This window comes from Linepithema humile, chromosome 7 (genome assembly GCF_040581485.1).
Source record: "Linepithema humile isolate Giens D197 chromosome 7, Lhum_UNIL_v1.0, whole genome shotgun sequence".
NCBI lineage: Eukaryota > Metazoa > Arthropoda > Insecta > Hymenoptera > Formicidae > Linepithema > Linepithema humile.
Window position 1 is genome coordinate 4,645,770 of NC_090134.1, and position 27,974 is coordinate 4,673,743.

Sequence of the window (27,974 nt, forward strand, 5' to 3'; positions counted from 1 at the left end):
GTTAAAACAGTTGGGTTTACTAGTATTAAACTATGGATTTGTAATATTTCTTGCGCCCTGATGCTCGCGCTTGATTTTTACAGCCTTTTTTGTTGAATCTCAAATAATTTTATGCATGTTTTTTAACGCTATAGCAAATTCATTTTTTCTAGCAGTGTCGACACAATAAGAATTGTAAAATAATGTGCGTGTTTGTATCTTTATGATACTTCCATACTTTATTCGCAGAAAACGAATATATTCGGTAATCAATATAATTCGTGAAATTTTTTTAATAATAAAATGTTAAACAATCGCACGAACTTTATTTTTGCTACTTGATATTCCACGTCTGTAGTAAACAAATATAATTTATTCTACATTGGCAAGACCTGTCGAGACGCGCGGTAAATCTTATCAAATTTTTATAATTTTTTCTTAATACGTTTTGAATGTAAATGTAGACTTACATCACGTAATTAAAAAATCGCTTTATAATGAATTACAACTTAATGCGTGATAACATATTAGGGGGAATTTAGTGATTAAACTTATTTGCGTATGTCTGTGTTACTTATTCTTTATCTATTATAGTAAAATGTTATGACATGTTGTTTGGATTTATCTAAGTTTCTAATGTATTGCAAAATCATTGCTATTTAATTATGCTTTGTTTTTACGCTTACAATAAATAGATATTAATAAAAGTTTATGTGTGTAAGCATAAAAACTTTTAAGCATTAATTTTTACTTTATTTTGAGTAAAACATCGGAAAAGTCAATATTAATCAAACAATCTAAAGATTAGTATTAATTTATCTATAAAAAAATAAACCTACATTTGATTTTATATAGTCTTTAAATAAGATTAGTAAGTAAATTTTCTATATGCTTAAAATGTTTATTTAATGTCAATTAAATGCAGTGAAAATTTCCAAAGTATCTCAGGAGGAAGTTAGACATAAAAATACTTTATTGGTCAATGCGAATCATTAAAAGCTTGCAATTTCGCAATGGAAAGCGATCATGTTATAGAGCAATATTATACGTGACAAGTATTAAGTATATAGTGCGGTGACCTATAAATTACGATGAGTATGCGAGATGATCCGTTGTCTACTCAAAATTAATCGATTTGCCCAACGTTGTCTGCGCCAATGATTTGCAGTGATAGGCATTTTTGGCATCGGCGTATTAGTATGCGTTTTAATTCGTCATTTCCTTTACTAATTATCAGACATTATTCAGCAATTTAAATACAAACAATTCTTAATATTTTTCTTCTTAATATTTTTTATTATCTTGTCAATTATTCTTATCGTATGTAAACATATTCTTCAAATGTTCGTTTTATATTATATATAATAATGTCAAAGTTAATGTGTTTTGAAAGCAATATCTTATCATTTTTTTCACACAATTATATTAATTACCGTGTTTATGTAAATATAAAAATTGTATTTTTTTATTTAAATTAAATTACGAAGTAAATACAGTTAAATTCGTAATTTTGCATTGTCTCTTGCAAAATTTTTACAGTGTACAATAATTTCTTTTGCATAGCAAATTATTCGTTAGATCAAAATAATTCAAACTGTATTTAATATATCACTGTTAAAAAATTGCATCGCGTTGTAATCTGCTGCTTTTTCGCAGCACCCGCCTTCAGAAGCTCGACTTTCGCGAAACCAATTGCGCATGTGTAATGTATCGTAGCGTGCTCTATCAGTTTCATTACTTCCACCGCTTCGGGATAGCTTCATAGGAGAGCTAGTGGCTCCCGATGACTCCTCACGCTGTACGGGTCTGTCCGTATGACGAACGTGGGGAGACACGTACAGTGCCAATATATGTGAAGTCGCATTCGAGTGCCGTTTTAGTCGCAACACAACGTCTGCATTTATCAGTTCTCGGACTTGCAAGTAGCAGCCGATTCTTTTGCGACATTTTCGTAACCGGCGTTTGTGTATTAACGCAGTGGTTCGCTGGTGCCATTTATAGGTCGCATTAATTCCCGAGTTGCAAGACGAGGCAATATCACGAAAAATGATAACGATTGAATTCCAACTCGTTATCACTGTTCTGAGCCTACTGCTCGGAGGTTTCCTCCTTACCGGAGGTCGCCGAAAAATTCTTTTCGTGGTCTGGAAAACGCTGCCCAGAGATATTCTGTGAGTATGAATGAACGTGAAAACATGTGGGTGGAAGATCGGTACAAATGCCCAATTTGCCTATTCTGTAATATTTTAATATCGCTACGTGTCGCACATATAAAGTATCATACGATGATTGTGTAAGAATACACAATGAGAGGAAAATAGCAATAAATTGTCATAAAAAACATATTATTTAATACACTATTACCAATGATCAAGTGCAAATGCTCGCCAAAACTGAGTATAAATATATCCATTGTTAATATCCCATCAACTTAAGTTGTCTAAAATAAAAAATACATAGAAGGACACTTAAAAATGAGTTCATCTATTTGAAATCTAGATAAAAAAGCGGCGTTGTCTTATTTTTTTGTAAACAATTATAATCAAGCTTAAAGAAAATAAAAAATGATAATTATTTCCCATTTTATTTGATTATATCATCAATTATTATTAAGATAATGCATATCATCATAAGAGAATTATTACTCCAAGATGTTTATTACACTGTTAATCATGATATTGATTAATAAAATTGGAAAAAAATTTCTTAAGTTTAATATGTTCTACATATTTATATAAATGTATTTATATACATTTATATTTATTTATTAATAAATGCAAATTAAATTTTTCCATTATAGCTGCAAATTATGTTTAATTGATAACGGAAGAAATATTAGCAGATAATTTGCGTATATATGTGCTATATCATCGTGTACAACTATATTGTACATAAACATCTTATATCAATGGACTTTTAGACTTAAAGATGTTAAGTTATAGATTAATAATTTGCGTTCATTGCCCGAGAAACATGATTACTCATTGCATCCGCTTTAATGCTTTGTTTGATGCTGGAATGCGCGTGAAAGAATGGGGGAGAATTCGCAAGAATACTCCCGATATATTCCTCCAAGGATACTCTTGGTATACTTTTCCAAGGATACTCTCGGTATTTTCCTTTTTTCTTATTCACTGTCATTTCCTACACGATCTTAAAAGGAATATCTTGTCATTATAAACTAATTCAAATTATTAATTATTACAAATGTTGAATTAGTTACTGGTATCTTATGTGTACCGATGTAAAAATAAAAATTTAAATCACTTATTAAAGTACTAGGTGCGCAATTAAGTTTCCGGGTTTTTTTTTATCAATGCAAAATGGAAAATTTCAAGAGAAATACAAAAAACGGTTTATTCAAAGTATCGTCCCTCGCTAGCTACACATTTTTGCCATCTCTCTGGCAATACATGAATACCGCGACGATAAAACGACGCGTCTTTGCATCGAAACCATTTATCCAATCAGTTTTGCACTTCTTCGAAATTGGCCAAGTGTAGCCCAGCTAAGCCATGTGCCATCGACCGGAACAAGTGATAATTGGAAGGGGCCAGGTCTGGTGAATACAGCGGGTGCGGTAGCAGATCCCATTTCAGCGTTTTCATGGTGTCCTGGACGATGGAAGTGCGATGGCACGGAACGTTGTCGTGCTGCAATATCACTCGTTCGTGTCTCGTGTCCCATTCTGGCCGTTTTTCGAGCAATGCATGGTTCAAATTTATCAGTTGTTGTTGTCTTGTGTTTGCGTATCATTTTCATCCAATAACGCTTGCAGATCGGCGTCCTCAAATGTTTTTGGTCTTCCGGAGCGCTCCTTGTCCTCAGTGTCGAAATCGCCATTTCTAAAGCGTTTAAACCAATCTTCACAAGTAGTTTTCGATTGTGCATGTTCGCCGTAGGCTTTCTCAAGCAAACGGCGTGCTTCAGCTGCATTTTCTTTCAAGTTGAAGCAGAAAAGCAAAGCTTCCCGCAAATGCTGTTTATTTGGCACAAAACTCGACATCTTTATTGTTAGAAAAAATATTTTTGCGTTGCAATATGTGTTGGTATTATGACTGGTTATTGTTGACAGATGTCCAAGTTAATAAAAAAACACAACTTTAGACATGTATATCGACTACATGTATCGTTAGCGCCATTCATGTGTGAAACCCGGAAACTTAGTTGCGCACCTAGTATTTATAATTATTTAAATATTATCTAAGTCTTCTGAACTTTATTCAGTTTTGCAATATTTTGTCATATTGTTAAAAATAGTAAGTTTCTAATCATACAAAGCCAAAAAAAAATTAAAAAACAAATGCTTTGAAAGATTAACAATATTTTTTACTTTGTCATTAATATTAACTCGGAATTTTGCATGTAACTTGATATAGTAATCATTGGCATCGATTTTGTTATAGGTGCAAAATCGCTAAATGATTGAAATATCATACTATCATTGCACTCTCTACGCAATTTATCTATGTACTAGACACACACACACAAACGTACGCTACATGCGTGCTATTTATTCTTTTAATTACAAAGAAATGTATATATATTATAACTCTATCTAAAAAGACACTTTAAATATTTTCTAAAAAATACAAAAGTGATAAAAAAAAAATACCTGCACTAACCTTCTTAAAATATGAACTGGTAAAGTATGCAACTTTCGCAATGACAATTGCTTGATAACACGAAATAACACACAACGCGTATCGTAATCAATCGGCGTCGCGGAAAAGTGGCAATGAATGTGAGTGTCGACTTTACATGCCTTTTTTAAGATAAGATGTATGCGAGCAACAAGTATTACTAGTAAATAAGAATATCAAGAAAAGAGATTCAAAGATATTACAAAATTAAGAGACGTATTAATAAAATATAAGTTATAGAAACAGCAAAATAAAATTTAGTATCTCTTACATTGTTTTATACATATTTTGGCATCATTTTACAATTATGATTCGCGCAAAAATAAGCGCACGGCATTCCCATACATCAACATTGAGTGTATAATTAGATTACTAACTTCAAATTATATTTTCTGTACGCTGTTATAACAGAACAACAATAATGTTTCCAATAGATAAAATAACAAAATAATCAAATTAAATATATATATATTTTACGTAAAGATTAATGTTCTGACAGTAAAGAATGTAGTCTTATCATTATTTTCTTTGTCTTATTTTAGACTTTAAAACTTATTATTAGACTTTAAACGTTCGCATTAATAATATTGTATTACTCATGTCGTACTTATGTAAAAAAAAATTCTTTGTTCAAGTTTTATTTAAAGTGTAAGCCATAAAAAAACATAAAGAATTTTATACTTAGAAAGATGTTAGTTTGTTTTATTTTGCAATTAATTTTATTAATTTTCTAAAGTGTAACATAAATTTACGATTTAAAATAAATTTTTTAATTTATAGTTCTTAATTAGCAGTTATTAGCACTGATTTTATTGTAGCCGCAAAACTTAATTGAAATGCCACATAACTATTGTATTCTCTGCGTTTTATATATGTACGTAAGCAACAAATATCACGAGTTAATAAGAAAAAAAATGTTTCAATAATATTTATGACGTTTACGTGTGATACAATAATTACCGTATACTCTCCATTAGATTGAAGAGAGTCCAAAATTGGCTCGAAAACGTTTCTGTAATATTTTTTTCTATTTATATTGTAATATCTTTTGCGCTCCAACACTCGCGCTTAGTTTTTATAGCCATTTTTCCGCTGGCTTTTCTTGTTATTATGGAATTATACATCACACTATTGTGCAATAATTTTGCACAAATCAGAAAATAAATCAATAAAATAAAAATTGTAGAAACAACAAAAGAAAATTTAGTGTCTCGAACATTTCTATCTTATCATTATTTTTAAATCATCTTTTGTATGCATAAGCGCATGATATTTCAATAGAAATTACTGTCGTCAATCTAAAATCAACAATTTCACCGTGATTTTCTGTAACGGCTATGAAATGTTTACAAGTTATATTTTTTATAATCAAATATTATAATTACTAGTTAACCTACTTTCTAATTCACGACATGCGGAACAATTTCGAATTGCTTTAGTTTCAATCATACATATTATATGCATTGCGTCACTAGTGTGAAGTATATGTCAACTAGTCCAAAGATCGGGTTACGAAAGTTACGCACGCACACGGTTACGCATCGCATTCATTGCAATAAAAATTCATAAAGCATTTAATGCTTTCTTAATGATAAAAATTGCAAATTTAATTACGAGAATTAACGAGGAATAATAATGCATAAATATAGATTGGCGTAATATTTATATTATAAGATTCGCTATATATAATTCATTTAACTAAAAGCATAAAAATCAACATGCAAAATTCAAACTTAATATACAGAGTGTCCCAGACTTACCGTATCATCCGTTAATGGCAGATTCCTGAGGTCATTTGGAAACGAAAATCTTAATATCAAAATGTCGAGGCTACTATAGTATTTGAATGGGAAAAACTTAAAGTTTACTAATCAGCTTGTCAGAATTTCGCGCGCTCAGAAACATCGCATTTCGAAAGGACCCTTGCACAACACTTTATGTAGCAAATCATACTTCGTACCGATAGTATTGATTTTCTCTCATGACATGAAACGTCATTTGTCAATGGCACGACTGCTTTGACAGTTCGACGCGCATCGTGTTTTAATACAATTTAGAATTTATTATCGTTAGTAAATTCGTCAGTATTGCGAACAATGTAAATAAAGTAAATAAAGTGAATAAGAGCTGAGTGAAGTACATAAAACGTATTGAATAAAGTGTTGTGCAAGCAAGGATTCTTTCAAGATGCGATGTCCCTGAGCGCGCGAAATTCTGACAAGCTGATTGATAAACTTTAAGCCTTTCCCATTCAAATACTATAGTAACCTCAACATTTTGGTATTAAGATTTTCGTCTCCTAATAACCTCAGGAATCTGCCATTAACGGATGATACAGTAAGTCTGGGACACCCTGTATATAATTACGTCAGTTATTCCGATAGCAACTGTTACACAGTTCATATTTTTTAATACGCAAATACCATATTGCATTATTCAATATACAAACTTGCCTTTCAATTTCATGTCTTATGAACATCGCGATATTATATTTTAGTTATATATACTATATTTATATGAAAACTATTATGTACTAAATCAAATAGAAAATTAATTATTCTATAATATTGTATGTATATTATGTATGTTTTTTGCAAATTTCTATAAAAACACTAAAAATATTTTGTTAAAATTTATTATTTCTTTAAAGCAATTTGCCATGTTGTATCATATTATTGCTTAATGTGTGTTAGCGTTCTATAATTATGTATATCTGGCTTTGAGATAAGGACTAATAAATAAGAGCGTTTCAAAATAATTATCTCTATTTCAACTGTAAAGTTCAACTATAAGTTTTACGTAATTTTACTGTAAATTTTAGTTAGTGTCGCTAATAATTTCTCGAGCAGATAATTATCCACAATTGTTTTCTAAACTGCGTTAATAAATGCGTTCTCAATATCAATAACATTTTGATGCAAACAGCAAATTTTACTCTGCAATATTATAGCATATTTATTATTGTTTGTAATTAGAGTACAAATCTACAACATAATTGAAGTGAAAATGGATACATGATTTAAATTATCTTAAGTAAAAATTTTTATATTTTAATAAAACATTCGTAATTTTCAATGTCAATGGGGCACAATTTAAGTTGAAGTCATATCATACAATTAAAACCTTAATGTCTTTATTAGCAGCACTTATTTAGCGTTTTATTTTGCGTTTTAAAATTGATTATAAAACACATAGTTACAAAAAACGATTAAATTATAAGAAACGATTCTATTTAAATATACAAAATGCCTACAAACTTGCACAAATCACGACAGTAAAATCACATATTTAATATTATAGCAGGTGTTAGATAAGTAATAATAGAGCAAGTACGTTTACGTAACATATAACATGTGCGTGTCGTATGGCGATATTAACCAATTGTGAGAGAAAAAAACCAATGCGTGAGGGGACAAAGTGAAGGGTGTATTATCAATTTAGAAAACATATGATATTATTTTTTTACTATTCGAAATCTTTTTCTGTATTTTTATTTTATAGCAGAAAAATGTAATATCAAAAATAAATATAATTTATCAAAAACATTTAACTCTCTTAGCTGATCTATATATATATATATAGATTAAATTAATTACATGAATCATTTAATTGATCCCTGAATTCGTTTGTTCAATAGGGGTGCTTATCGGTTTTTTCGACTTAGAATACTTCTTTGGTGGTGGGAGAAACGTGAATATACCGTTGCAAAGATTTTTTCAAACTATGCAGCAACTCATCCGCAAAAAATTGCTTACATTTTTGAGGATAAAGAATGGACATACGAACAGGTGAGTATCTGATGTGCAAGTCATTTGTATTCATATTTGCATACTTACATACATGCATTGCGCATTTAGCACTTGCATGAATGATTGTCAAGGCAAGTCATAGATATAATTAATTGATGGCAATGATTACGGCCGTAATATATGTAAGTCCAAATTTTTTATGTAATAGCTTCCTTAATACCAATAATTTCTATAAAAAGAAGTTGCTGATGATATAACAAACAAGATGTTTCATAACTTAATAAATTAAAATCAAGTTTTTAGAAATATAAATATTCATCAGCAAGTTTGTTACGTAGCGACATATTATATAAAAAAATAATATAGATAAATGCTATCAATTTTACTATTTATATTATTTGTCAATAAAAATCTACGTTAATATTTCTTGAAATATTATCCACGTATAATAATTATATTTATATCTATCGCATATAGTTGGAACACTTCAGCAATCGCCTGGGACGTTACTTTCGCACTAAATCGTATTCTCACTCGGATAGCATGGCTATACTGATGGAGAATTGTCCTGAATATGTCGGTACTTGGTTGGGTCTGAGCAAAGCCGGTTTTGTAGGAGCATTGATCAATACGAATCTCCGTCATGATGTGCTTTTACATAGCATCAACGCTGCTAATTGCAAAGCTATCATTTTCGGATCGGAATTTAAAGATGGTAAGATTATTTTGATTTGCTTATTGTACTAGATATCCGTGACGTAACAGCAAACAAAAAAAACGTTTTAATATAATATTTATATGTAAGCATGGAACAAATCCGTTCATTATTAATGGTTTCACATTTCCTGTATGAAACATACATGGAAATAAAGTGGCTATATTTTTTAGCAAAATAAGAATTTTTAATCGATTAAAAGTTGGTCATTATTAACATTTTCAAAAGATTTACGTTGATTATCATGATAGTTAAATTTGCTCTGTAAAATGCAAAGAATTCTTAACGGATTTTCCGTTATGTGAATGAAAAAAATCAAAACTCGTTTACACTATACGTTGAGATCATCGTAGCATATCCTGTGCAGCGATTCGTGACATCAAGGATAAAATACCTAACATCGAGCTTTTCCAATGGTCGGAACGGCCGGATACACCGATTTTGGAAGAGGCAATCGATCTTAACACAGAAATCAGCAGCATTGATTCTGGACCCCTCATTGTCCAACTTGACCATAGCGGCCCCCGGTCTAAATTCCTTTACATTTATACATCTGGCACAACAGGAATGCCAAAGGCCGCCGTTATCAATAATTTGAGGTGAGCTTCTATGATCTTATTAATTATATGTAAAATTATTAACGCGATATGATAGTGTATAAAAATTGCCAAAAATACTTTTTCTTTATCTTTGTGTAAATTAAATAAAAAAAAATTTTTTTTATTAAAAAAGTGTATTTTTAATTTACCTTCTGTCTTTATTAAATAAAGATATGGAATGTATAGCTAATAGACTGAAAAAAACGATAAAAAAGTAAAGATAAAATATCTCAACATTTTAATTTTGATCTTTCCATTTTTATATCCGTATCTACATATTTGTAATTAGCTATTATTTAACGACTATATTAATTTTTGTGTAAAGAAATGAAAAAAGTTAATTTTAACTTGAGTTATTTTTTTCATTTTTAGATACATGTTTATAACATGTGGCATGAACATAATGGTTAATATACGCTCGGATGATCGAATTTACGACCCTCTGCCTCTTTATCACACCGCAGGTGGCATACTTGGAGCAGGTCAGGCACTCCTGCTTGGAGTCACCGTCGTGCTTCGTAGACGATTCAGTGTATCCAAGTTTTGGTCAGATTGCGTCCATTACGAATGCACTGTAAGATTGCTCCATTTTTTTTATAATTTTTTTATTCTATAGGATTTATTTCTATAGGATATTTCTTTAGGATTTTTAAGAAATCACAATTCGGTATGAAAGACACGCATTGAAAAGTACTTTATATAATATTATTTTCGAGCCAAACACAGAAAAAATGCCAGACGTTTAAAAATAGAATTCTTCAAGTTTTAAACGTCTCTGCGTTTTCAACCAATTTAAATTTTATATATTTTTTACATTGTTAATAATAAAATTAATAATGCGATCATTGCTTCTTCAAAGCAATTGAATCAAATTTCTTCAAAGCACATATAAATTTGTAATACCTATTTTGTGTTCATTAGCCAATATATGTATATCAAATAATGATCGTATTATGCGGAAACTTTCAGTTTTATTTAAATTGCCGCATCAGTGAATTTTCATATCTTTAAGTTTTTAGCTCTTTGATGATGATAAAATTAACAAACTTGTATTTTTATTTTAGGTAGCACAATATATCGGAGAGATCTGCCGTTTTCTTCTCACGGTTCCGCCAAGTCAGTACGATACGACGCATAAAGTGCGCCTAATGTACGGGAATGGTCTGAGACCACAAATTTGGAAATCTTTCGTGAAGAGATTCGGCGTGAAACAAATAGGCGAAATTTACGGGGCCACCGAAGGCAACTCAAATCTCGGTAATTCTATTTGTATTTTTGATCTAAAAATATTTAGAAACCGTATTAACGTAAATGTGATAAAAGTTGAGTGAAATCTTATCTGAAAAATAAAAAATTCCCTCAAATAAATAATAACTATTTAAACAATGATAATCGTTAGCAGTACATATTTAGTATTTCATAATTATCAAGTTTGTAATTATTTCACAACAAATTTATATGTTTTACAGTCAACCTTGATAATAAAATCGGTGCTGTGGGCTTTATACCGAGATACGCTTCGTGGCTGTATCCGGTTGCATTGCTAAAAATTGATGAAGAAACAGCAAAGCCCTTGAGAGGGCCAGATGGACTTTGCATACCTTGTAAACCTGGTATGTGTATTGAAAATTTATTCCAAAATGGAAACAAAATTTTAATATTTTAAAAGAAAAATTTCTTGAATATTATTAGAATGGATCTAATATTGCCTGCCTTCATAATATTTCTAGCTTCGGATAACCACAAAATTTTATCTTTATTTTTAACTTTATCTTTGTTATAACTTTCTTGAAACTTTTCTAATTTAATTAAAATGCCATAATAAGCGGTTTTCATAATTAAGTAGACGAGATAAAGCATGCTTACGTTTACATTATTTTTACGTTTATATTATTTGCTTAGGTGAGTCTGGTATTTTTGTGGGTAAAATTAATCCAACTAAAGCGTGGAACGACTTTAGCGGCTACGCGGATGAAAAAGAATCAGACAAGAAGATTATATACGATGTCTTTGCGAAAGGCGATCGTGTCTTCAATTCTGGTTAGTGATAATATAAAATGTAGCTCTGATAAAATATCTATTTTTCGAGATATACAACAATTTATTTTCATGATTTATCGAGAATTATTCGCATTATAATTTAAATAAATTTTTTGTACAGGTGATATTTTAATTATGGACAAATTTGGATACTTTTATTTCAAAGATAGAACCGGTGATACGTTTAGGTACGTAAAAAAGAAGTATCTTTAACACAATAATTGATTAATCATTCAATGATTATAAATATTGTTAGAATAAGTTAATGAACAAATAGAAATGTATTTGAATTATATCACTTTTGAAATGATTATATTAGGTGGCGAGGTGAAAATGTTTCTACTTCGGAAGTGGAAGCTGTCATCAATAATATAATGAACTTTAAAAATGCAACTGTATATGGTGTCGAGGTAAATGACAATTAAATCGGATCGTAGATTAGTTATTCGATTTAATCAGAAAAAAAATATAAAAATTTAGATGACAAAATACGTAAATTTACGTCCATTTATGATGATAAAAATGATAAAAGTATTTTATTACGCATTTATCCGTATTTAGATACCCGGGATCGAAGGTAGAGCGGGAATGGTGGCTATATACGACCCAAATAATTCATTAGATTTCAAACGATTGGAAGAAAAGTTGAAGCAAGCTTTGCCAACATACGCCAGACCTCTTTTTATTCGTATCTTGTCAGAACTGCCGATGACCGGTAATAATTAAAATTCTTTATCGACATCTTAATAGACTAAAGTCAAAAAAAATAGTAAATATAGTTTTAATTTATAATAATTTGTTTTACTTGGACAGGAACGTTCAAAGTGAAAAAGAAGGATCTCCAGCAGGAAGCTTTTGACATTAAAAAGGCAAGTTGCAATTGTATCTGTTTTGTTTCTTGAAAGAAAATAATAATACTGACAATAGTAATTTTTGCAGGTTAAAGATCCGATCTATTTTCTCGACAAGAATATCTATATAAAAATGACTGATAAACATTACAACGATATTATCGAAGGAAAATTTCGATTATAAATCTTTACTGCAAAGAAGGTTTTTTAATGCAAAATAGAACTTATGTTAAATTTTCAGCTTTGGAACTTTAGTTTTTTAGTTAAATTTTAGTTAGATCATATTCCGTGGTCATTATTTTAAAAATCAAAATTAACTATTATACGTCTTCCTCTGCAAATTCCGTATACAGAAAATTACATTTGTGTATTGTTTCGAAGAAAACGTTTAATATTTTTCTTCCATACGATAGTTACAACTAATACTTTATAGCTTATAAAGTATTTGTGTCGCGAATTATGAGGATGAAAATGTTTCCAGTGTATATTGTGAAAATAGCAAAATGTATTACAAATGTACACAAATATTGTACTAAATTGTTAAAAGCATAAGAGTATTTTCGAAAGTTCGATATGTTTTGTAAAGTTACGTTTTTGAATTATATACATGTTATATTTTTTATAATATAGAAACGAGTTTTAATCGCGCTTTATCTTTTCGCATTTGTAAATTCTTAATAAAAATTAATTACATAAATCTCTTACAACAAATTGTAAAAAAAAACAGTGATGTTTGTAAATAATTATATTCTAATACAAAAATTTTAGAGAATATTATTTATACAAAAAAGGTAATAATTATAAAAAAGAATAGCACAAGAATAATATATTGTCGATTTAGATCTCATTATTTTAATTGTCCATTTTGCTAAATTCTCAAGCTTTAATTACTTATTTGTTAATTTACATACATTGCTATCAATAATTGAGAATAAGCTTTATGTTAAAATATTAAAAATCTGTACAAACACATAGTCAATATTTTATTTTTCTTAATTTTGTAGATTATAATTTGCAAACATATAATATTTTGTATATTGTAATGTTCATATACATTATATATTATTATAAATTGCAAAATTTGTATATATTTCTTAATGAATCAGTTTATTATTCGATTATTCAGTACTATAGAATCTTTTGTGCGCAATTTCCATCTGTTTAATAATTGTCATCATATGAATGCTTTGTTTTCTATTGCAATCATGTATGCTTTGTTTCTTGTTCTTGTTTAACATAAAAGTTATCATTAGTATATTATTCTTATACTATTAATTAACATTCCAGCTTCTGCAAAGATATGTGTATACTTATATTAAAAGGTATGAAAAGAACTATTTTTGAAAAAATGTACTGTTATATAAATAAAATATTTTAGTACAAAAACTGTAATTATCAACAGTCCAACATTGTTTCCTTTCGATAAACAATTTTTAAGTAAACGATAGAATACGAGAAAAGTATTATAATACCTTATTCTTTTATTTTGAATTTAAAATCGATCGATTAATTTGTAGTTCTCAATATTTAAGAGATCCAAATTTATATAATGTGATCAATAATTGGTAACTTATTTTTAATAATTTTGTTAATTAGAAAAAGTTAAAATAAATATAATAACAAAATTTGTTGTACTTTTTACTTTACTTTCCGATCACTAGGTATATTGACTGGAGTGACTGTCATACTGCTTCTGCGCAGTGCCATATCTATGTTCAGTGATTATCATTGTACATGCAATTCATGTGTGATTTTTCATTGAAGATTATTCAACGCATAATATGTGTATATACATATATTCACGGTTTGCATTAAGTTATTTTAATTTTTTTAAATTCCATATAAAAAAATTTTTATTATAACATTATTCTGAAAAGTTTTGCTATTATTTATGAAACAATTTTCTTCAAAAAAAAAAAGTTTTTTTAGTATAATAATTTATAAATTATTTCTAAATGGATTTTTAAATAGAAAAAGGTTATTGTTGTGCAATTTGCTTTTTGATTGAGAACCTTCATACGACCTTCACTGCCGTATGTATATACCCTCATACTCCGAGGTATTGTGGCAGTTGCTCCGACATCGTAGATTGGTGATGTTAGAGCTGCTCTTATATAAAACGTGTATATTGCGATCAAATCAGTATAATAAAACCAAGAAGACATAGTGACATATTGTATTCACCGGTACAGTATTTCTATGTGTTGTTATATCACGATGTAACAGAGTTGTACATTGCAATCATTGACAGTAAAATTTTTTACTATGACAATTAATAATGTAGAAATATAATTGGTATAAAAATACACCAATATGTGAATAAGTGATATTTGAATACACGTGCGTAAACACTAATTGTGAGCTTCAAAATATTGAATACTTTTATTGTAAAGATATATTAGGGTGGTAATTAAAATTCATATTTTGACTTCTATTTGCTTATTTCTGTTTGCATTTTTTCTTTAATAAATCTCGATAATTTTGATGAGTCATTAATTTAAGTAGTTACGATAAGGTGTGTTTTAATGAAATAATTGTCCATTTGAAAGTTAAAAAAAGAATTCTTTACACACCATTTATAGTGAGACTTGTAGGATACATAAATACATGTACAATAGATAAAGTAATTATGTATGTGGACGGAAAAATACTTATTATCGAGATAAAGTAATCTATTCAGAAATTCAAATAACATTTCTTCAGATAACATTTTCCACGTGGAATATATAACCACATATATCGTATATATGCACGTTAAAGGAGTGATATAAATTATTTTCTTATCGAGTGCGTTTTACTCGACTGATGTATTTACGAACGTGTTTAATGTTTTCGTACAAATAAATGTAACTCTAAATCAAATATAAATTACGTATTTTTTAATTTAACATTTGGTGATGTTAGAATTGCTGTTAAATAAAACGTGTGTATTGTGATCAAATCAGTATAATAAAACCAAGAAGACATAATGACATATTGTATTCACCGGTACAGTATTTCTGTGTCGTTATATCACGATGTAACAGAGTTGTACATTGCAATCATTGACAGTAAAATTTTGTTCTATGACAATTAATAATAAAACTAAGATATTAAAATTATATTTTTTTGTTAGTCTCATCCACATCAGTAAACAATGGGAAACGACAAATTCCAATTTGCTATAGATCGCGGAGGCACATTTACCGATATATATGCCAGATGTCCTGGAGATAAGATCCGAGTTATGAAATTACTGTCGGAAGATCCCAGTAATTATAACGATGCACCTACAGAAGGTATTCGCAGAATATTGGAAGAGGTATGTCATAAACAATGATACTAAAAATAAAATGTATAAAAAGGCTCAAATGATTAAAACAATCACATAAAACTATCAGGAGCGCAAAGAGCCAAAATGATTCTAGTGCGAAAGATCATACAATCATATTAAAATATATATAAATGTGACAATAATAAGTATACAATAATAAACAGTGTACAATAATAAATATGTACGATATTTATTCATTATTTATTATTGTACACTGAAAAAGGCCTGATGTCAGGTCGAAATGTTTGTATATTGTACATATTTTAATATTATATAATCTTTCATACTAAAATCTGACATTCTGGCTCTTTGCGCTCCTGATAATTTTATGCATTTATACTAATTAAAAATTCCAAAGATGATTTTTGTCAAATTTCATCGAAAAAAATGTTGCTATTTTTGTTTATTTCTGTTCATAAAATTATAATTACTAATTTGTAAGATAAAAAATAATGTTAAAATAAAAATGTATTTAAAAATTATTAGACTTTCAAATAAAAATTCGCATAATGTTAAATTGTATTTCACACAAAATAGTGTAACTTTATACATATTATATAGAATTATTTAAAATTTAATTCCAAAATATTTTATATATATTTTATGATTATTTATTAATTATTTATTAATTTTAGGAAACTCATGTTAAAATGGATGGCGGCACAGTGGACACTTCTCAAATAGAATGGGTCAGAATGGGAACAACTGTCGCGACTAATGCGCTATTAGAAAGAAAAGGCGCGAATATGGCGCTATTAATAAATGAAGGTTTCGAAGATCTTCTTTATATCGGTAATCAGTCTCGGCCAAATATTTTTGATCTGGTTTGTACAACTAAATTTCACAGATCGTTGCATATAGCATATTGCGCGTAGCAAATTATCATAAAATTTACCTCGACTATCATTTGATTTTCTTGATTACATTTTCATTAATTATTTGCAGGAGATAATGATGCCTGAAGTTTTGTACAAAAATGTAGTAGGAGTAAAATGTAGAGTGATACCTGCTTTACCGGGAAAGTGTCGTATGGAAAATCAATCGTGGCGAAAGGTAAAAGGTTCTACCGGCGAGGATCTGTTCGTTACTCAAGAACTCGATGAAATACAATTGAAGGAAGATTTGAAAGAACTTCGTAGTCAGGAAATAGAGAGTCTCGCTGTCGTTCTGATGCATAGTTATACGTTAGTAAACGTATTTGTCTGAATAGAAATTATATAGGAAGAATAGAATTACATAGAAATTACATGCTTGTTTTTTATGATATAGTTATGCGGCTCACGAAATCAGAATTGGCGAATTAGCAAGGGAAGCCGGTTTTTCGCAAGTATCCCTTTCACATGAAGTGATGCCAATGGCTAGAATAGTTCCTAGAGGTTTTACAACGTGTGCAGATGCTTATTTAACACCACACATTAAGAATTATCTACAGGTAATGTTACTTTTATATTTATGCATATATAAAACCTTTAAAATAATAATTATATATTTTCATTTTAAAATCGTAATAAATAAATTTGTAGACATTCTCTTCAGGATTCAAAGACAATTTGAAGGGTGTGAACGTGTTATTCATGAGAAGTGACGGCGGATTAACACCTATGAATTCGTAACTATCTATCTAAACTTTTTGTCTATTGCTGTTTAAAAATTATTTTTTAAATATTTTTTTTACTATCTTAATATTAAACAAGAATACGTTTTGTTAACAAACGTTAAAGCTTTAATGGATCCCGTGCTATACTTTCTGGGCCAGCTGGTGGTGTCGTCGGATACGCAATGACGACATACGGGAAGGAGACTGATCTACCCGTGATAGGATTCGATATGGGCGGCACATCGACCGATGTAAGTCGATACGGAGGAAGTTATGAACACGTTTACGAGAGCACCACTGCGGGCATCGCTATACAAGCCCCTCAGGTACAATTCTTTTTCGATTATTTCTCAAGATATTTAAAATACATATTAAAATATTAACTTTTTACAAATTTAAAAACGCAATTTAGAAGAGTATTCTGAAATCTGCCTAAATAAAAATTGGGTTAAAGTTGGATGTCAATACAGTTGCGGCGGGAGGTGGATCAATGCTTTTCTTCAAGTCGGGTCTCTTCGCGGTCGGGCCTGAGAGCGCGGGAGCCCATCCTGGACCAGCGTGTTACAAAAAAGGTGGTCCACTAACTGTAACGGATGCGAATCTAGCATTAGGTCGTCTGCTGCCCGAATACTTTCCTCAAATTTTCGGCCCTGAGGAAAACGAACCGCTCGACGTAGATCGGACATTAAGTTTGTTCACAACGCTTACCGGCGAGGTAATTTTCTGACATTCAAAAATATTTTTTTTTTTTTCGTAAATGTGCGTACATACTAAATTTTATACATTATAGAAAAATAAACACTGCTAAACTCAAAAAAATATTTGTTGTATAACTTTGAACTTACAAAACGTCTGCATATATATCACAGATAAATGAATTTCTGGGCGCGAAGGAACTAATGTCGATAGATGAAGTGGCAATGGGATTCATCAAGGTTGCGAATGAGACTATGTGCCGACCGATTCGCGCTTTGACTCAGGTACAGTTAGATCAATTTATTTTTTTGCAAACTATCAGCTGTTACAGCTTTTGATATTAATAGAATTATAATACACTGTCATGGTCTTTAAATTATTTTAATTTTTTTAAAACAGGCAAAGGGTTACGACACTTCCCGTCACGTTTTGGCGTGTTTTGGCGGCGCAGGTGGACAACATGCTTGCGCAATTGCACGATCGTTGGGCATAAGCACGGTGTTTGTTCATAAGTATGCCGGTATTTTATCAGCTTACGGTATGGCATTAGCAGACGTTGTCGAAGAGATGCAAGAGCCTAGCGCCGAAATTTACAATCCAGGTAATTTATATCGTATTTTAAAAATAATTTTGCATGTTTCTTAACATTTTCGAATTATTTGCATATATCTGTAGAAAGTTTCGCCCGATTGGACGATCGTCTGGATGCGATGGAAGCCAAAGTTAAAAGCAAACTTCGCGCGCAAGGATTCGTTGATTCTCAAATAAAAACGGAATCATTTCTACACTTACGTTATGAGGGTACTGATTGTGCTTTGATGTGCACCTCTATAGACCGTAATTCAGAAAACGGAACCACCAGACATGGAGATTTTCTTGCCCCCTTTTTAGAAAGGTGAGTTTTTAATGTAAAAACATTTTCTTCAAATATTTACATATGTTTTTTTGAATTAAGGTATAAGACAGAGTTTGGTTTCACCATACCAGAACGTAAAATCATGGTGAATGACGTGAGAGTACGCGGAATTGGTAAAACTAAAATTCCCGAGGATCCTATATTATCTCGTTCACAAGCTTCACCAAAAGCTGATAAGGTAAAACAATAGAATATGTAACAAATTATTCAAATAATTGTTGAATAAAGTTTTTCACTGTCTAAAATTGATTTAATTTTTCAAATAATTTTGAATCTTATCTTATCTATTAAAAGTTGTAAAATATTAAAAATGTAAACTTTCTAGACCACCATGGTATATTTCGAAGGCGGTTACAAGGAGACTGGCGTCTATCAATTAGATTCATTGTCGCCTACAGATATTTTACATGGTCCCGTTATTATCATGGATAGTTTGAGCACACTTTTAGTAGAGCCGGATTGCACCGCGGAAATCACTTGTCGCGGTGATGTAAAAATTACAATTGGGCAAGGTCTACGAACGAAAGTTACGACTGATCTCGACACTATTCAGCTTAGTATCTTTTCGCATCGTTTTATGAGCATCGCTGAACAAATGGGTCGGTATGTATGTCTGAAAATAATATTAATTTGAAGATGATGATTCTTTCACTGTTTTTTCAAGATTTGCGAATATTTGTATTTTTAATTTTTGACAGAGTACTTCAAAGAACTTCTATCTCCACTAATATAAAAGAGCGATTGGATTTTTCGTGTGCAATTTTTGGACCTGACGGTGGTCTCGTTTCCAATGCACCTCATATCCCGGTACATCTGGGTGCCATGCAAGAAACTGTGCAGTATCAAATGAAAGCATTTAACGGCAAATTTTCACTGGGAGATGTTATTCTCTCAAACCATCCATCAGCAGGCGGTTCTCATCTTCCAGATTTGACAGTTATCACGCCAGTATTTTACAAGTGTGTGTTCTTTTCAAATCATATTAATTATTAAAAAAAATTTTTTTAAAAACGTTACAAATATTACATTATTAAAAATAATATTTTAATAAAAAGCAGTACTTTTAGTAGTATTTAGATATTTAGCAATTTTTTTTGCTAAATTTTTTTTAAAGCTCTCTTTTAATTCGTTCTAAATAAAACACAAATTTTATATGTGTAGAGATGTGCCAACACCGGTATTTTTCGTGGCCAGCAGAGGACATCACGCTGACATTGGTGGTATCACGCCAGGCTCAATGCCACCGCATTCAACAAGCCTGAATCAAGTATGAGGAATACCGACCTCTGTGAAGTTGGCCCCCCATTTTTCAAAATTGAAAAAAATGATTAGAATTCTGGATGCCCCCCGAGAAGTTCTAGAGTTCTCAGACCATTTTAGAAAGAGTTCTGCCATTTAAAGTAAAGAAAACACCATTTGAAAAATCGGGGGGCTAACTTTACGACGCCTCCCATTATGTAAAAAATCCAAATTTTTTTATAGTTCTGAGTAGATTTCAAATAGTTTTATAGTTCTAGATAAGTGTCAAAAATAATTCTGCTCGAAATACTACGTAAATTAAATTTGAAATTCTCGACTTAGAAAACGAAAAATAGCGAGAACTCGTTCAATTTTGATTTTAGCGTTTCGAGCCTTAAGGATAATCGTTAGAACTCGTGAGGGGCTATACAGAACTCTCAACAGAACTGCCGATTACCGAGAAAGAATTTTTTTTCCTGTAGGACTTAAAAATTTCTTGAATCCGAAACTTCAACTATCGAGAACTTTTTTATTTCGCCTCTGAGCGCTTCGAGTGTTAATAATTATCGCTAGAACTCTTCGGGGGGCGTCCAGAACTCTCAACATAACTGCCGGTTATCGAGAAAAATTTTTGTTAGAAATTTTTCTAATTAGAAAAAAATTTTCTCGGCAGTTTTGTTGAGAGTTCTGGACGCCCCCCGAAGAGTTCTAGCGATAATTATTAACACTCGAAGCGCTCAGAGGCGAAATAAAAAAGTTCTCGATGATTAAAGTTTCGGATTCAAAAAATTTCTAACAAAAATTTTTCTCGATAACCGGCAGTTCTGTTGAGAGTTCTGGACGCCCCCTGAAAAGTTCTAGCGATAATTATTAACACTCGAAGCGCTCAGAGGTGAAATAAAAAAGTTCTCGATGGTTAAAATTTCGGATTCAAAAAATTTCTAATTATAAGTCCTACAGGTATAAAAATTTTCTCGGTAACCGGCAGTTCTGTTGAGAGTTCTGGACGCCCCCCGAAGAGTTCTAGCGATAATTATTAACACTCGAAGCGCTCAAAGGTGAAATAAAAAAGTTCTCCATAGTTGAAGTTTCGGATTCAAAAAATTTCTAAGTCCTACAAGGAAAAAAATTTTTTCTCGGTAATCGGCAGTTCTGTTGAGAGTTCTGTATAGCCCCTCACGAGTTCTAACGATTATCCTTAAGGCTCGAAACGCTACAATCAAAATTGAACGAGTTTTCGATATTTTTTATTTTCTAAGTCGAGAATTTGAAATTTAATTTACGTAGTATTTCGAGCCAAACTATTTTTGAAACTTATTTAGAACTATAGAACTATTTGAAATCTACTCAGAACTATAAAAAAATTTGGATTTTTTACATAATGGGGGGCGTCGTGAAGTTAGCCCCCTGATTTTTCAAATGGTGTTTTCTTTACTTTAAATGGCAGAACTCTTTCTAAAATGTCTGAGAACTCTAGAACTCCACGGGGGGCATCCAGAACTCTAATCATTTTTTTCAATTTTGAAAAATGGGGGGCCAACTTTACAGAGGTGGAATACCGTTACTAAATAAATTTAAAAAAAAACATTATAAATGTAAAAATGATATATTTTGCCATTATAGGAAGGCGCTGCTTTTAAAAGTTTTCTGTTAGTACATAAAGGAGAATTCCGAGAAAAAGAAGTGACGGATGCTTTGATGGCACCAGGCAAAGTGCCGGGAAGTTCGGGAACCAGAAATCTTGCCAACAACATTAGCGATCTCAAAGCTCAGATTGCAGCAAATCAAAAAGTAATATTTAATTACTTATAAAAAATACTAAAAGCGAATTATTTGTCTTGCACTTACGTTAAGAATCATTATCTTTAAATTATTAATAACTATTAATAACGAATCAGTTTTCTTTTGTTTAAGGGTTCACAACTGGTGAACGAACTGATCAACGCATACAGTCTCGAAGTAGTTCAAGCATACATGGGTCATATACAACGCAATGCCGAGATTGCCGTTCGAGATATGTTAAAATCAATAGGCACTAAAGTTAAAACCTTGCGAACGCATTTGGGACATCAGATACATACTACTGATTACCTCGATGATGGCAGTCCCGTAGATTTAATTGTGAATCTTGATATAGAAAAGGGCGAAGCGGTTTTCGATTTTAGGTAAAAATTTAATAAAAATTAAGTATATCAAAAGTTATAATAATTCTAATAACTTGCAGCTTAACACAAGATTTGCACCAAAATTTTCTTTCTTATATAATGCCATTTTTGAACTTTAAGTACCAATTAAAAGATATAGTATTTCTCCATTTATTTTTTTTTGTTTCAAAAAATAAAAAGAGAAATCTCGCACTACGTAATTTCATCATAATCGATTGTAGCAATTTACATAAGAATAGATGTCAAGATAAAATTTCATTTCAGTGGAACGGGTTATGAAGTATGGGGTAATTGCAACGCACCGCGTGCCATAACTTTGTCTGCGATAATTTATTGTTTGAGATGTATGGTTGGCCAAGATATACCATTAAATCAGGTAACATTATGCTCCTCGGGTTTCCTTAAGGAAATTTAACAATGAATTCGAACTTGTTTCATACTCTTTGCAGGGTTGTTTAAAGCCTGTGAAAATTATTATTCCGAAAGGATCGTTACTCGATCCCTCGGAAGACGCGGCGGTGGTAGGCGGCAATGTTTTGACATCTCAACGTATTGTTGATGTGATACTAACAGCTTTTGAAATTTGCGCGGCTTCGCAGGGTTGCATGAACAATGTAACCCTCGGCACTGAGGAATGGGGTTATTACGAAACAGTTGCAGGTGGCAGTGGAGCAGTAAGATCATTATACAAATTTCAGTTTATGTATACTCGCGTATTAATAATACAGAAATAATTATTATGAATTGTGTAACTTCTTTGATAAATAACAAAATTACTCATGTATATAAAGAATATATCTTTTTACATACTATTTTAATTTTAATGTTAATTAAACACGCGTTGTTGTTTGTTCATACTGTTGCAGATACTATGTATTTTAATTAATAAATTTGTTTTCCCGCAGGGACCAACGTGGAATGGTAGAAGCGGCGTTCACACGCACATGACCAATACGAGAATTACCGATCCAGAAATACTGGAGCTTCGCTATCCAGTTATACTTAATCAGTTTTCACTTCGTTTTGGAAGTGGAGGTAATGGGGCATATACTGGTGGTGATGGAGTTGTTCGTCAAATGACATTTAGGTAATTAAACATTGTTGGATTTAAAATTTATATAAATATAATCGCTATTCGTGTATATTTTTTTTCTACCAGAAAGTTAAGCCTTGAAGATGATAAAGAACGAGTCAGCAAATATTGTCATTCGTAAGTTTTGTTAAACATTTGTTCACAGAGCTCCAATGACACTATCTGTGTTAACCGAGCGAAGAGCGAGAAGTCCACCTGGTTATAATGAAGGTGAGAACGGAAAACGTGGACTCAATACTTTGAAGCGTGCTGATGGTAGATTGATCAATTTAGGCGGAAAAGCTAGTGTTCCCGTCTGTGTGGGGGTAAGCGATTTTACATGATATTTTTGCAATCAATATCTTTTATCTATCTAAATTTTATGAAAAAAGGCAATAAGCTCAAAGTTAGCATATTTATTATTTTGCTATAATAAATACAGGAGAGAATCGATTCGATAATTGAATGAAAAAACCGTTTTGTTACAAAGGCTTATATAAACTACACAAAAGCTTTACATAAAAATAAAAAAAATATTTGACTAATAAAATAAAATTTTTGTGAAATTTGCGTAACTCTGTATTCGCTTGTTAAGCTCTTTATACTTAAAAAAGTTCTTCATGGATTTATGGTGATTCTAAAATTGTGAAATATTGTACATTGAAAAGTTCGTCATTTAAGAGTAGTTGTCTATCACGTCAAGGTAGGACTTTTTAACACATTTTGTATAAATTTAAAACATTTTTTTATCCCTATAATGATTTTTGAAAGTTTTCTATGTAAATGCGTTTGATGTAAATTGCTTCTACATCATACGATTTGCGTTAAATCTCTATTAATATGCGACACGATTTTGTGGCACGAGTGAATGCAATTTTCCAAAAATTTTGATGACATTATTTTGTAGCGCGATATTACATCGAAGTTTCGATGGAATAGTTTCCAGCGGTTTAGTCAAAAGTTGGGATGTACATAGCGACACGCACATACAGAAGCTCTTAGCGGCATAGTATGACTACTTGCACGCTTTTATCCCTATGATGGTTGTTTCACGTTTAATTTAATATTTATAAATTTATAATACATTATAAATATATCATATCATAGATATGTATAATAAATAAAACATAAGATTGTAAGATATGCTAATTTTCAAGAAATTAACGTTGTATTAAATGCAAAACATCGCTTTTTATCATTTTTTTTTATCGCAATTAGTATTGAGAAGGTTTAGTTTACAATTTCTTATAAAGCTATTACGATTTTTTTATAGGACGGATTTATTATGGAAACTCCGGGTGGTGGCGGTTACGGCCTCATTAGTAAGAAGCAAGCAGATGAAAATTCCGACTATCGACGTCTAAAAAGACGTTCATTAAAACATAGAGATTCAAAATGGAAAAAAAATCAGCATATCTTCACGGAACGCGGAAGTGTTTTTGAGTACCGTAAAGCTCAAGAATCCGTTTAAAAAAATCACAGTTATCATAAGTATTATGAATTATGGTCGGAGAACATATTCCGGAAAAGTGAATGTGACTTATGTGTTCTAATAATTTTTCAATAATTATATAAAATATTCAGAAATATTCTAAATAATATAACAAAATTAATGAAATATATTTTAAATGTATTTCATGTCAAAATAAGCAATGCTGTTCGATATTATACAATTTATCATAATTCTGACGTGGAAATTTCACGATGAGCTGTCGCGGATGCGTAACAGACGGTAAATCTAAGATTTGATATAATCTATAATATTGATTTTAGATAAAGTTGCATGGATAATAATTTTCTTTAATCAAACACATTCTTTTTAAAGAAGAAAACTTGTACAAAAGGGTATACTTTCACTTTAGGTATAAATTATAATGACATATAACGAATCAAATCGCTTCAGACAATTTTAGTCCTCGGTCTAAATCAGTCAGTTTAGCAATGCAAAATCTTATTAAAATTAAATTAAAATATCCAAATTATAAATTAATAACTGAAAACAATCCTCAGGAAAAATTATAAAATTAAAAATTTGTTATTACGCAAAATAAAGTGTAATTCTTGAGTACTTAAGTTCCTTAAAAATTCGAATCAGAACGTGAAGAATGTAAAAAATTTTCTTCTGTTCTACTATTTGCGCTGATAGGACAATTGGTCCACGTTAATACAATCAAATAAAGAAAGGCTCACCGCGAAATTTTGCATACTAGTTTATGTTTTATAATATTGTATTGTTGTATAAAGAGTATTGCATATATTATATATTTTATATGTGCAAAGAGCATTTATATTATTAAATATTTTTAAGTGTTTGTCTTAATAAAGATATTACGAAATTCACTTTTTGTAAATCATTAACATATTCCTAGCGTTGTTTTAATTTACCTCATAAAGCACATCTTTTTATTCAGTTAGTTCATGCCATCACTTTTAAGCCGATTGATTCGTGTCCTCGAGAAATCGTCAATTCCCAGAGGAATTAAATCTGCTGCGGTTAATTTCCTCGATTTACCGGTCCGTTCGATTTGCAGCAGGTGCAAGATGGCCGCCATTTCATTTCCGGCACGAGTAATTACTGACCGAAATGTCATCGCGCTGACCTACATAGCGACAGGGTTATGATTGCATTTCCATAGAACATTATTCAAGATTTTCTAACTATCAAAAGACTTTCTTTTTATATACATCTTTTTATACGCAAATATGGAAGACCTGGTTTTATCTTTCCTTTTTATGAGATAAAATTTTTTTATTCTGTGTTTTCAAATTCGTAAAACAAAGAACAGCAGAAAGTTTAGACATTGTCATTTAAACGACTTGTAAAATTTCACCAAAAATTAACTGATACGAATCTGGACTGAAATAAACTGATATAAGCATCTAATGCCATTGAGAGTATCAGATGCGGAAGATAGCATCTCTTTCGTTTCTCGGAAGTAGCAAATTTCGTTTAAATGTTTCTAGAAATGTCTGTTGCTGCTCTGTAAGATAAGAATTCTAATCGGTTTCAAATTTCAACACAAAAATTAATCTCTATCTTATTGCCGTAATGAGAAATGTTTTTGTGTTATTCCGCTTGGATGTGTCTTTTATTTTGATTTTTTCTCGTATGCGGCACTAATCTTTTTTTAACATGTAATTAAGATATTATTTTTCAAGACAGCATTTTACTTCATCGTTTAATATTTTATTCGCAAACGATTGTGTTACGGTGCATCTCTATTTCATATTGAATGTAGATTTGAAGCGTAGAATCATATTACGTTGCGTAAATTAATATACAAATATCGACACAAATGCATCTCTAGCAGAATATTCGGCTCTTTAATTTTATTCCTCTCGATGAGAGGAACACAAACTGGCGAATGAAACTGAAAGAACGTGTTCGATGCGATTACTCTCGCCGCTAAATAAAGCGATGAAAGATAGTGTCACTCATAAAAAGGAAAAAAGAGATGAAATCCGGGATAAGAGGCACCGTCAATTGACATTTTACAGCGGAATGAAAATCAAATGGGTACTTCGAGAAGAGATAAAGCGGGATGCAAAAATTTTTGAAATAAGTTTTTATGGCACAAAGTTGTTGCAGATCAGAATCAGCGCTGTTTTTTAGGGAAAGTCCCCTTTCATTGAGATTTCGCTCGAGTTTGCGACTCTTATACCGCGGTGTTCTTTATGGAACTCCTCCCTGACTTTTTGCCAGTGAATTCAGATAATGTTCTCTTCGCCTTTCTATTCGATGGTCGTAAGAAACCATGATATTGAATACGCTGCTATTGGAACGCGCGATTCCCACTTTACAATTTTATCACTTTAGCAAATCTTACGGCGTGTAAAATTTAATACGCGGAATGTAATAAATACAAATAATGTCTATGTTCATAAAACGCAAAATAGTTTTATGTAAAAATATCCAAACTTCTATCAATGTAAATAGCTAGTAAATTAATAAAGTTAATTTCAGACGTCGAGGATTTTATAAGATCTATGAATCCAACGTATTCCTAGAATTAGTTTAAACTTAATATATTAGAAAAATTAATTAATTTAATTAATTTATTTATTCAATTTGTCAAGAGAATTATCAAATATATAATTCTAGTATAATTATATTACAATTTGGAATAATAATTGTCAAAATGTTATAAGAATTCATATTTACACTTATTTTAAAAAATATTATAAAGATTAATTTCATACCGCAGACATTCGTAATATGTTTAATTACGCTATAACATAGTAGGATATAAAATATTGGAAAGTTTTGTCACGTAGCGTGCTACGTGGCGTCGGCACAACTACGCAACTCATCAGAGCATATTGAGCACGACACGAAAGGCAAAACGGAAGTGTTCTCTCTGTTTGAAACAGTCCTGACAGTCGCGCGTCACGTCTTGGAC

General features: G+C 30.8%; 3 protein-coding genes across 5 annotated transcripts in view; 2 read left to right on the forward strand and 1 right to left on the reverse strand.

Moving 5' to 3' along the window:
* The window catches only part of LOC105668247 (arrestin domain-containing protein 3-like), a 115,854-nt gene that overhangs the window by 52,112 nt on the left and 35,768 nt on the right, over positions 1–27,974 (reverse strand). The window lies entirely within an intron of this gene.
* Positions 1,716–13,968, forward strand: LOC105668440 (Fatty acid transport protein 3). Its single transcript, XM_012360832.2, has 13 exons — positions 1,716–2,150; positions 8,260–8,410; positions 8,849–9,086; positions 9,454–9,685; positions 10,058–10,259; positions 10,750–10,942; positions 11,155–11,298; positions 11,588–11,725; positions 11,847–11,913; positions 12,045–12,135; positions 12,287–12,440; positions 12,539–12,594; positions 12,665–13,968. The coding sequence occupies exons 1-13, from the start codon at positions 2,026–2,028 to the stop codon at positions 12,758–12,760; spliced, it is 1,887 nt and encodes a 628-aa protein (XP_012216255.1). The 5' UTR covers positions 1,716–2,025; the 3' UTR covers positions 12,761–13,968.
* Positions 14,610–25,914, forward strand: LOC105668477 (5-oxoprolinase). 3 transcript variants are annotated; one of them, XM_012360893.2, is made up of 22 exons: positions 14,610–14,762; positions 15,692–15,877; positions 16,525–16,713; positions 16,835–17,073; positions 17,159–17,321; positions 17,413–17,498; positions 17,611–17,812; positions 17,941–18,201; positions 18,356–18,466; positions 18,582–18,783; positions 18,858–19,077; positions 19,138–19,276; positions 19,424–19,701; positions 19,797–20,057; positions 20,260–20,365; positions 21,961–22,128; positions 22,252–22,502; positions 22,767–22,878; positions 22,952–23,176; positions 23,408–23,589; positions 23,741–23,900; positions 24,848–25,914. In XM_012360893.2, exons 2-22 carry the CDS (start codon positions 15,713–15,715, stop codon positions 25,043–25,045), a joined length of 3,918 nt encoding a protein of 1,305 aa, XP_012216316.2. In that variant the 5' UTR covers positions 14,610–14,762; positions 15,692–15,712; the 3' UTR covers positions 25,046–25,914. The 3 variants fall into 3 exon arrangements, with proteins under 3 accessions (XP_012216316.2, XP_012216317.2, XP_067215072.1); XM_012360894.2 differs by lacking the exon at positions 14,610–14,762 and adding an exon at positions 14,795–15,564; XM_067358971.1 differs by lacking the exon at positions 14,610–14,762 and having other exon boundaries at positions 15,739–15,877; positions 16,525–16,681.

Coding starts and splice junctions, on each gene's coding strand:
- LOC105668440 (XM_012360832.2), top strand. CDS start 2,026: ATGATAACGATTGAATTCCAACTCGTTATCACTGTTCTGAGCCTACTG. Junction 12,136..12,286: donor CAACTGTATATGGTGTCGAG/GTAAATGACAAT, acceptor ATCCGTATTTAG/ATACCCGGGATCGAAGGTAG. Junction 12,595..12,664: donor AAGCTTTTGACATTAAAAAG/GCAAGTTGCAAT, acceptor TAATTTTTGCAG/GTTAAAGATCCGATCTATTT.
- LOC105668477 (XM_012360893.2), top strand. CDS start 15,713: ATGGGAAACGACAAATTCCAATTTGCTATAGATCGCGGAGGCACATTT. Junction 19,277..19,423: donor CTTCACCAAAAGCTGATAAG/GTAAAACAATAG, acceptor TAAACTTTCTAG/ACCACCATGGTATATTTCGA. Junction 22,129..22,251: donor AGATTGCAGCAAATCAAAAA/GTAATATTTAAT, acceptor CTTTTGTTTAAG/GGTTCACAACTGGTGAACGA.